We start from the raw sequence: 11884 nt of genomic DNA on the forward strand, positions 1-11884 counted from the left end.
CATTGCCATGTCTTGTTCCTTCAAATGTCTCTGAAGTGGAGAAGAGCCTTTTCTGCTGAAAATATGTATGTGTATATTCTGTGTCCAGCATTGGTGATCTCTTATTTATGCTGCTCAATAGTCGCTGCTCCTTCAGATGTCTCTGAAGTAGAGAAGAGACTTTTGTGCTGAAATATGCTGTGCATATTATGTGTCCATCATTGACGGTCTCTTAATACTGCTGCTCAATAGCCACTTGCCAACACATCAAATCTGCAATCACCGATTAGAATCAGTCTTGATACAATAATATAATCTGTGAACATGTTTCCGCTAAATTTCTTCAAGTCCCTTAACCAAGGTTCTCTTTATCCCTTACTGATTCTTAATCCCCAATAAAAAGACCTTATCTAAGTTGTTTATCTGCAGCTGAAGGCCTAACCTTTGCTATCCCATTTAATGCTGTTGTATGTTACTTTTCCAATACCAAAGGTGCTAAATACATTTTATCAACTGGATTCTTATTACAGGTTTTGATTCTAGCAGCAGTTGCTATTGTATGTGCCAATGCTGACTTGAGTCCATCATATGGCAGGCCTGCTCCATCCTATCATGCTCCAGCTCCAGCGGTAAGAACATATCTTAGATCTTATAATCAAATGTTATGTATAACTTGTTCATAAACAAAACATTATTCCTTTGACTATTTGAACCATCATTATTATTTCTGAAATAGGGCCCTGCTCAGTACGACTTCAACTACGCCGTGAAGGACGACTATTCCAAGAACGACTTCGGCCAGCAGGAGACCAGAAATGGCTACGACACAAAGGGCACGTATTACGTGCAGCTTCCCGACGGTCGTCTGCAGAAGGTGACTTACTACGTCAACGGGGACTCTGGATACGTGGCTGAAGTATCCTACCAGGGAGAGGCTTATTACCAACCAGCTCCTAAAGTCGGCTACGCTTAAAAGGATTCTTGAGACCGACGAGGTTATATCTGAATTTCTCTTTTCTTCTTCAAGCTATTAATTTATAATTTATAGAAGCGAATTATGAAGCAATAAAAGAATTAATCCAAAATTGTTGGTTACCTTTATTTTCGGATCTTTTCAAGTGATTGGCATAACAGATCTGTTACATCTGTGGTGTGAGAGAATAAATTCATTTCGTTTTCCAAACAAAGCCAAAAAAATCAAGCTTATATTCACATAAGAGATTAGAATATTATTTTTTCATTTGAATGATATTCTGGAATATTCTTAATGACAACTTATCTGGTTTAGCCTGTTCTGCGTTAAAGAGAGAGAGAGAGAGAGAGAGAGAGAGAGAGAGAGAGAGAGAGAGAGAGAGAGAGAGATGCAGTGTATAATATGCCCTTATAAGAAATGTTAGAAAATGAGCTAATAATCCCGCTAAGTTCAGCTACTGAACTAAAATATCCCACTGGGGTGTTCACCTTAAGTTCAGCTACTGATCTAATATATCACACTGGGTTTTCACCTTAAGTTCTACTACTGAGCTAATATATCCCATGGGGTTTTCACCTTGAATTCTACTACTGAGCTAATATAACCCTCTATGGTTTCCACATTAAATTCTACTACTGAGCTAATATACCCCATGGGGTTTTCACCTTAAATTCTACTACTGAGCTAATATACCCTATGGGGTTTTCACCTTAAGTTCTACTACTGACCTAATATACCCCATGGGGTTTTCACCTTGAATTCCACTACTGAGCTAATATAACCCTTTATGGTTTTCACATTAAATTCTACTACTGAGCTAATATATCCCACTGTGATATCCTCCTTAAGTTTAGCTACTGAACTAACATACCACAATGGGGTTTTCACCTTAAGTTCAGCTAGTGAACTAATATACCCTACTCTGGTTTTCACATTAAGCTGTACTACTGAACTAATACACCCTACTTGGTTTTTCTCCCTAAGTTTAGCTACTGAACTAACATATCCTTGTGGGTTTTTCACCTCCAGTTCATCTACTGAACTTATATCCCACTATGGTTTTCACCATAAGTTCAGTTAGTGAAGTAATATACCACAGTGTGTTTTTCACCCGAGTTCAGCTACTAAACTAATATACACCACTATGGTTTTCACATTAAGTTTTACTGCTGAACTAATATACCACATTGAGTTTTCCTCCTTAATTTTAGCTACTGAACTGATATACCACAAAGGTTTTCTCACCTTAAGTTCAGCTACTGAACTAATATACCCCACTGGGGTTTTTTACTCCAAGTTCACTTACTAAACTATCATACACCACTGTGATTTTCACCTTCAGTTCAGCTATTGAGCTAATATATTGAAATGAGTTTTTTACCTTAAGTTCAGCTATTGAACTTATATATCCAACTTATCACTTTATGTTTAGCAATTGAACTAAAATACCCCACTTGGTTTTTCTCCTTCAGTTCAGCTACTGAACTATCACGCCCCACTGGCTCTTTTACCTCTAGTTCAGCTATTGAACTAAAATACAATTGATAACTATAAAAAGATGAGTAGATAATACTATTTTATACAAGAGAGGAATAAGTTAACAGAATCATAGATCATATTATTCACCAATGCTTTAATTTATCCAGTATCAAAAATAATTTATAATTTAAAAATACAATATCATCTATCTATCTCTCTGATGCCATTCCATAACAATCATTGAACATAATTAACTGTAGATGGAACGTAAACTGGAACTTGATCTTTCAAGTAGGTCACTTGAGGTAAGACTCCTGAGTTCCCACCGACGTTGTATGACACCTTTTGGTAACTCCCACCAGGGAGATTGACGTAGTAATGACCGATGGTGTTATAACCATCTCTGGTTTCCTGGTGCCCAAAGTCATTGCCTGTGTAGTCGTCCTTCAAGGCGTAGCCGAAGGAATACAGAGGGGAGGCCGTATGCAAATCCTGGAAATTAGAGGTTTGAAGTGTCATTATTATTATTATTATTATTATTATTATTATTATTATTATTAGTATTATTATTATTATTAGCTAAGCTACAACACTAGTTGGAAAAGCATGATGCTATAAGCCCAAGGGCTCCAATAGGGAAAAATAGCCCAGTGAGGAAAGGAAACAATGAAATGAATAAGCTACAAGAGAAGTATTAACAATCAAAATAAAATATTTCAAGATAATCTACAACATTAAAATAGATCTACCATATATAATCTATAAAAATTACATAATAATAAGAGGAAGAGAAACAAGATAGAAATAACATGCCCAAGTATACATTTATCATTTGCAATTTTTGGGGCAAGAGCTGGAAAATTAAAAGTTTAAAGAGTTATTGAGTGGACTAAAATTGCATTATTCGTAATATTTTAAAAGTATGTCCATATTCTTGCGAAAATATATTCATATGTATAGAAATCATGTGTAATTTTTTGGGCAAGAGCTGTAGAATTAAAAGTTTGAAGTGTCATTAAATAGAATCATGTTATATAATGTTAATATTTCAAAGGATATCCACATATTGGAGTAAATATACTAATGTATATAAATATATATATATATATATATATATATATATATATATATATATATATATAAATATATATATATATATATATATATATATATATATATATATATATATATATATATATATATATATATATATATATATATATATATATATATATATATATATATATATATACTGCTAAATAAGATAGTTGTAAAATGTGAGAAAAATTCTTCAAAATAAAAATAATCATTTTAAAATATTAGAAAGCATAGTATAAGAATATTGAATTAGAATTATATATATATATATATATATATATATATATATATATATATTAGAGAAGTATGTCTATACCAACTATCAAGCTAAGATGCTACAATGCTATATATGTTGCAAGAAAAGATTGCAGATACTAACATATCTTATTGACTTACCACGGGATTATAATGATCATGTATTGGTGCATACAGCGACATTGCTTGGGTGGTGGCAATGGTGATAAACACAATTTTTACCAGGAGAAGAACCTGTAAATAATATGTATTATATCATTTTGTTTCAGTTGGTTATATCATTCTTTATACAGTACGTAAATTAGTGTTACATTTTTTAATGCAAACTTTATGAATACATAAAATACTACACCATGCCAATTATCTGCCTAAGACAGATTTGTAATATTACACAATAATCATTTAAAAGTGTGAAAGAATACTATTAAGTTATGTATAAGACATTTCTTATAATATCATACAGCATTCATTTAAGTGGGAATGAATACAATCAAGTTATTTGTAAGGCATTTTTATATTACACAACATTATTTTAAAGTATGAATTAAGGCTATTAAGTTATATGTAGTTATATGAATCAAATTAGTCTTTAATAAAAAAAAAGGTCGAGTTGAATATAAATTGAGATCAGATATACAGTATTACACTACAAAACTAGAACTATTTTATAAAGCAACTGTCATTGTTAATATGAAATACAACACGAGAAAATATATCAATACTAATCTAGAACTATTTTATAAAGCAGCTTTCATTATAAATATGAAATAAAACACGAGGAAATATATCAATACTAAACTAGAACTCTTATAAAGTTACTGTAAATACAAAATACATCATAAGGTAATATATCACTGCGAAACTAGAACTATTTCATGGAGCAATTGTCACTGTAACTGCAAAATACAGCATAGGGATATATAAGTATTAAAAAGCTAAAACTGTATTATAAAGTCACTGTAAAAAAAAAAAAAAAAAATAAAAAAAAAACAGTCCAAGGAAATTCCTCATGACAAAATTAGAACTATTTTATAAAGTCTGTAAATACTAAAAGTATTTTATAAAGTCGCTGTAAATACTAAACCTGTTTCATAAAGTCACTGTAAATAGAAAATACAACAATACAGCCCAATAATACATTTCTTCCGTACCTTGAAAGCCATCTTTCCAGACACAATGAAGCAATTGGAATGACTTTTCCATCTAAAAGCCAAGTATTTATAGTTCTTTCTGCGTGACGTCAGAGCTAATCAGGAAATTAGCCCACTTCACTGGGTACGTAAATATGACTTAATTATCTTTTTCAATACCATTATCAATATCCCGTTTTGGAATCATAGCTCCCCCCCTCCCCCCACCCCAGGTCCTATACACCTCCCCTACCAAGGTATTGTTCGGAACTAACGAAAGTAAAAGGAAAGAATAAGTGATAACCTTAGCTGGTTTAATTAAGGTTTCCTATAAAATTATTTCCTCTTAACAATAGAAAATCTCAAGGAAAAAATTGAGCTTTAACTAGATAAGTAAATGCAGTTCTGTAGACAACAGATGGTTTAGAATATGAGTATGTTAAAACACCTGTTGTTATTAGGTCATAGTTCTTTTATGTTTTACATTGGTTCCCTAAAATACATGAAAAACCATTTTTAGAACTGTCAAATATTTTTTTTCCCTAACCAATTGAAGATCTAAAGGATAAAAGGAAAATTGAATTAGAAAACTAGATGCTATTTGGACAACAACAGATGGTTTAGAATATAAGCATAATAAGACATTTGTTACTATGAAGACATAGCTGTTTGATATTTCAGATTGGTTCCCATAAATGCATAGATATATCCTTTTTATATAAAACTGTTAACCTATTTGATAAAAACAGCTGTGCCTCTTGTCAGATATGCATATCATCTTAGCAAAGAATTAATTGCATTAATAGTAATGAAAACATATAACTTAGGTCAAAACAATTCTTCTGATTCTGTACACTAGTATCTTTTGTAATGCTTTCTTGAGTTCCTTGAGTATAGATATAATTCAATACTTTTTTTTTGCGGCAAATATTCTCGCATAATAAAAATACTCAACACCTCTAAATTTACTTTATTTCTTGATTATGCAAAGAATTTTTTAATTGACAATTTAGTTTACGAATTATATTCAAGGATATTCTTGAATATTCATTAAGGATTAATAGTAAATATTATTTTGGTATTTGCCTCATTCCAGCATTGTTGAAGTTCAGTTATGTTCATTATTAAACGTGAAATATACCTCTTCTAGTTCAAAAAAAAAAAAAGAAAAAAAAAAACGTTTCAAATTAATATTAATAATATCGAATATGATGAAATTTTGATTTAAGAAGTTTTGACTCTTTGTGAACTTGCATAGAAATTACAATAACATTTGAAAATAACTACATGCAATTACATGGCTTCTAAAGAAACATGTAATTTTGAGTGTACCTTAGGTTCCAGACATTGCATGCATCTATGGCCTTCATCTAGTTTCGTCTATATGTTATAGAGATAAGGTACTACTTTTAGTATAGTGTTCATAGATCTAGTATTGTTCCAATTCTATTAAGGCTAAGGGACATTTCTGAAATAATGAATGCATAGTAATCGTATGTAATTAAATTTCTTCAGGCAACACCATATAATAAAATATCCATTCAATTATTAATTCCTTTTATTAAGAATCATTAGTGAAGTATTCATAAATCTAGTATTGTTCCAATTCTATTAAGGCTAAGGGATATTTCTGAAATAATGAATGCATAGTAATCGTATGTAATTAATTTTCTTCAGGCAACACTATATAATAAAATATCCATTCACTTATTAATTCTTTTTATTGAGAAGCATTAGAAAATAAGATTTTCCATAGCATTTGGCAATTGTTTAGGAGAAAAATTAGGTAAACAGTTCATACAGAGGTTTAGGAATTGTAAGAAATTACGTTTCTTGTGAGAGAGAAAAGAAATTTTGTATCTAAGGATTATCATTATTATTATTATTACTTGCAAAGCTACAACCCTAAGTTGGAAAAGCAGGATGCTATAAGCCCAGGGACTCCAACAGGGAAAATAGCTCAGTGAGGAAAGGGAACAAGGAAAAATAAAGTATTTTAAGAAGAGCAACAATATTAAAATAAATATCACTTTATAAACTATAAATACTTTAACAAAACAAGAGGAAGAAAACTAAGATATAAGATAGAACAGTGTACCTGCGTGTACTCTCAAGCAAGATATTCCCAGAAGTGAAGTGCAGTATATGGTAATAGCTTACTCTCGTATATGATGATGCATGGATTCACAAAGTCAATCTTATAGTTGGAGACATTTCCATTGCAACTGAAGGTTTACGGCATTCTCATTTCTAGCCAATCTTGTCTTATACCACAACAAATTTTTAAAGACCAACTGTGGCTATTTCAATAACAAACTCCCTTACGAATGATAAATATTTACTATTTTTTCCACCTTATAATTCTTACGTCAACTCATTACATAAATAATCATGCTACAATATTTTTATTTCACTTCAGGATTATTCAAAATATTCCTTGAATCTCTAAGCAAGTTACAAACAGTTATGACTCACCTTTTCTCAATGATGAAATCCAATCAAAACACTAAGGTCTTTTAATCAATGTTCAATTGGCACAATCCTTGGTCTGGGATATTCTAACTTTCACTAAAATCTAATCGTTGTAAGTAAGTGGATTTTGAATTCCTAAAAACAATTGCTAATGTTGTTTCAGGTCTCATAACCTTCTATTAATGAGGTTCATATTTCTTCAATTTCCGGTGTTATGTAGAATACGTTACAATATTAAATTTTTACTATGATCCAAAGTAATTTTTGACAAATGCAGCTGCATTCTAAGCAACAAAAATATATTCTTATGCGTTTATATAAGTTTTTTTTTTCATGTTATATTACTTTAGTAATGATTTTCATGTAGTGTTTTTTCATAAAGATAATATCAGTATAGATTTGAATAATACTAATATTTGTGTTTCTTAAATTGGACTCAAAACATATGTAACATTTTTCTGTATTTCCTGGTAAACTTTGTGATTATCTTCAAATAATAAGCTATAATAATCTATTCTGCGCTTAATTCGAGGGACAAAATATATGTGAAAACAACTAAGGGCAGTAATATCCCATAGCAGCCTTCAGTTATCAACTCATACTCCTTTATGGAAGGATATCGTAATAACTGGAAATGTGTCCCTCATATTATTCGAACCTTTGTAAGTAATTTTCAATAATAATGTTATCATAATCACAGATTATGATAACATTATTATTGAAAATTGCTTAAAAAGGTTAGATTTAAGCTTGATTTCATAAACTGTTAGGCAAGAATAAAACAGATTAGTATTTCATACGGCGGACATGAGTCTTTTTATAGTTTATTTATGACATATTTGTTTTTGATGTTGTTAATAGTTTATATATGACATGTCTGTTTTGACGTTGTTACCTTTTTTAGAATGATTTATTGTTGATTTATTGTTAATTTGTTCTCTTCATTTATTTATTTCCTTATTTCCTTTCCTCACTGGGCTATTTTTCCCCTGATGGAGACCCCGGGCTTATAGCATCTTGCTTTTCCAACTAGGGTTGTAGCTTGGATAGTAATGATAATAATAATACTATCATATGTAGAGGTTTCCTCAAGATATGAACATCTGGTGCACATACTTCAATAAATACAGAAGTGAACGGAAATATTGTTTATGAATAATATAATCTCTCTCTTTCTCTCTCCTCTCTCTCTCTCTCTCTCTCTCTCTCTCTCTCTCTCTCTCTCTCTCTCTCTCTCCCTCTCTCTCTCTCGCTTGAATAAATCTCGAGGAATACGATGATTGTTATAACGGTGTATTATAATTGAGGAAGAAGTATGCAAATGGTGATTGAAAAAGATATTGATTATGATTATGATTAAAATCTAACTTGTCAAGTCATGTCATGAATCATCATAAATATCCGATATATATATATATATATATATATATATATATATATATATATATATATATATATATATATATATATATATGTATGTATATATATATATATATATATATATATATATATATATATATATATAGTGAAATATATTTCCATGTCAAATTCTATGTTAATATTGAATAGTTTATGTATAAGTGATACATGCATAAGTACATATATGAATACATATATACATATATATATATATATATATATATATATATATATATATATATATATATATGTGTGTGTATATATATATATATATATATATATATATATATATATATATATATATATATATAAGAACTTGTTAAAATGCCATCTAAGTGACCGTGTTATGACTGACAAAAATATGCTGCAGTATTCTATTTGTTTATATTTTGTGACCTGGCGAACTTAAAACAACCGTATACCAAAAGCAAACTGGTCAAGGCCACAGTATTTTTTTTATTTTATTTTACTCATAACATAGAAACCAATCGTGTTTATCGAGACAGAAACAAAAAATTAATTCTGAATATAAAAGTCTAGTAGATGTTGTTGCCAAAATATGCAGAACAACTTTACAATTACTTCTTAATTTATTTGAAGAAGAAGAGTCATCTTCATTCATTTACACATTCCTGGGATGTGTGATGTAACATCAACAAAATGTCTTCATTAATAAATTACTGGATACTATCAATGCAAAAATTTATCTTTGAAGGTAAAAGGCAACTTATATTTCTTCAATTTTATTTATTGAAGTTTTATGTGTAAAATTATTTCCATTTACTTACCCAAATCAATATACACGGTTAAAATAGCAGACCAAGAAGTTGTGATATGCTGAAAGAGCCTATTCCATTAAAAAAAAAAAAAAAAAAAAAAAAAAAAAAAAAAAAAAAAAAAAAAAACCGCAATCAGAACAATTCTCCTACAGTAGTTTCAGTTTAAGACCACATATACCATAAGGAATAGATAGGTAGATAGATACATAGATAGGTAGATAGATCGATAGATATATAGACAGATAGATGGATGGATAGATAAAGTAGGTAGCACCAAAGAGGGACACCCTTCTGGTTTGCAGATTCATGCAGCTTAGGTGGCTTACCTCACACCTCGCCTAGGGATGTCCAGGTAGCTTATGTATTATTTACGTTTGTCCTTTTTTTTGGTTAAGTCTTCATTCATATATGACACGATCTAATATTTAGGGGAGAGAGAGAGAGAGAGAGAGAGAGAGAGAGAGAGAGAGAGAGAGAGAGAGAGAGAGAGAGAGAGAGAGAGAGAGAGAGAGAGAGAGAGGAAAACTTTTAATCACAAAATTTTCCAATAGTTATTAGGTTTTTACACTAGGACATGGAACATGAGATTATTATTATTATTATTATTATTATTATTATTATTATTATTATTATTATTATTATTATTATTACTATTTTTATTATTATTATTATTATTATTATTATCATCATCATTATTATTATTATTATCATTATTATTATTATTATTATTATTATTATTTTTACTTGCTAAACTACAACTCAGGCTGGAAAAGCAGGATGTTATAAACCCAATGGCTCCAACAGGGAAAATAGCCCAGTGAGGAAAATAAATAAGGAAATAAAGTAGGAGAGAATTTAATAACGATAAGAACATCAAATAAATCTTTTACATATAAACTACTAAAACTTCAAAATAACAAGAGGAAGAGAAACAGGATAGAAAAGTGTGCCCCAGTGTACCCGTAAGCAAGAGATCTCTGTAAAAGACAAAATTTACTCAAAGGAATTTGTCCATCAAGGCACTATAAACAGGTTTGTCATAGAGAATCAGTATCATATCCACTATCCATGTAGGAGTTATCAATGTGGCATACTATATCAGTGATGATCCTTGACTGTTCCAGCTTTCCACATACAATAGCCACATTATCTACTACGCAATAGACCTTAGCCTATACACTGAAGATTTGGATAAGAATATATACACAAAATAGTTTTCATAGTTTATATAGGAGATATCTATTTTAATGTCGTGTTCTTAGAATATTTAAATTTTCCTTGTTTCCTTTCCTCACTGGGCTATTTTCCCTGTTGGGGTCGCCGGGCTTATAGCACCCTTCTCTTCCAACTAGGGTTGTAGCTTAGCAAGTATTATTAATAATAATAATAATAATACTTTCTTCAGAGCTAATAATAATCTGTATTATTTCTATCTAAAATGAGATCATTCGAAGGGGAAGAAATTCACTATTAAGCTTAAATGATAACAAAAGAAAGTTGATAGAAACTAACCTTATATCTTAAATAGGACACACAAAAGCTGTCTATATAAGCTCTTGTGTCATATTTAAGATATCTCATTTATAAATCTACCAAGTGATCACTTAACTATTCTAACAATTGATATCTATATCTAAATAAATTATCCATTTATATATTCATGAAACACCATTCTAGAAATATAAATTGGAAATTCGTTTGATGATTCTTATTTCAGATGTTTATTGATATAATATGTATTTTAAGAATCAGCAAAAGGAATCATGAATTATCAATAAATCGTTGTAGCTGATAATAATGTACAAGGATTGTGACTGATTGGTGTATCAAATACAATATACATTACATAAGATCTTCATACATCACATGTTTTCACCAATATTATATTTGGGACCTATGTTCATTGCTTATTTCATTGGCAGCATTCTTTCATATCGGAAGTTAGTAAAGGCCTTGAGATCTTTGAATGAATTCCTGTATATTAGCATCAAACAGTTTAAACTTGTAATTACTTAACCTTAATGAATTTGAATTTTTTGCAGATGTCATAGTTTTTAATTACAGGAAATATCTTTCGACTCTTTTATGAAGAGGAAACGGAAGGATGAAACGTTCAATGTTAATTAATTCAACATATATAATTGTTAAATTCTCTGATAATTCTGTAAAGAGTCAAGTCATCGTATTTTGCAACAATTTTTAATTCCTTAGTAGGTTCTTTGAGGTGCCTATCGCTAGGCTATTAATACCCGATTTGTCGGCATTAATGACAGTCTGAACTCCCCTTCCGTCAAAGCAAC

General features: G+C 30.1%; 2 protein-coding genes across 2 annotated transcripts in view; one reads left to right on the plus strand and one right to left on the minus strand.

The window, feature by feature from the left end:
• The window catches only part of LOC137629372 (cuticle protein 7-like), a 5515-nt gene extending 4459 nt beyond the window's left edge, over nucleotides 1-1056 (plus strand). The window contains exons 3-4 of the mRNA XM_068360624.1: nucleotides 510-608; nucleotides 716-1056. Of these exons, the coding sequence (XP_068216725.1) occupies nucleotides 510-608; nucleotides 716-952 (336 nt within the window). The 3' untranslated portion in view covers nucleotides 953-1056. The remainder of the gene's footprint in view (nucleotides 1-509; nucleotides 609-715) is intronic.
• A 1533-nt stretch (nucleotides 1057-2589) lies between these two features.
• LOC137629800 (pro-resilin-like) lies at nucleotides 2590-4957 on the minus strand. Its single transcript, XM_068361445.1, has 3 exons — nucleotides 4936-4957; nucleotides 3926-4018; nucleotides 2590-2923 (listed from the first exon to the last, which is right to left on the minus strand). The coding sequence occupies exons 1-3, from the start codon at nucleotides 4945-4947 to the stop codon at nucleotides 2669-2671; spliced, it is 360 nt and encodes a 119-aa protein (XP_068217546.1). The 5' UTR covers nucleotides 4948-4957; the 3' UTR covers nucleotides 2590-2668.
• Nucleotides 4958-11884: the final 6927 nt, after the last annotated feature.

The sequence above is a fragment of the Palaemon carinicauda genome, chromosome 37 (genome assembly GCF_036898095.1).
Source record: "Palaemon carinicauda isolate YSFRI2023 chromosome 37, ASM3689809v2, whole genome shotgun sequence".
NCBI lineage: Eukaryota > Metazoa > Arthropoda > Malacostraca > Decapoda > Palaemonidae > Palaemon > Palaemon carinicauda.

Excerpts from the sequence above, each read along its gene's own strand:
- LOC137629800 (XM_068361445.1), bottom strand. Across the intron at positions 2,924-3,925 it reads ATGATCATTATAATCCCGTG|GATTTGCATACGGCCTCCCC; the intron begins GTAAGTCAATAA and ends TCTAATTTCCAG.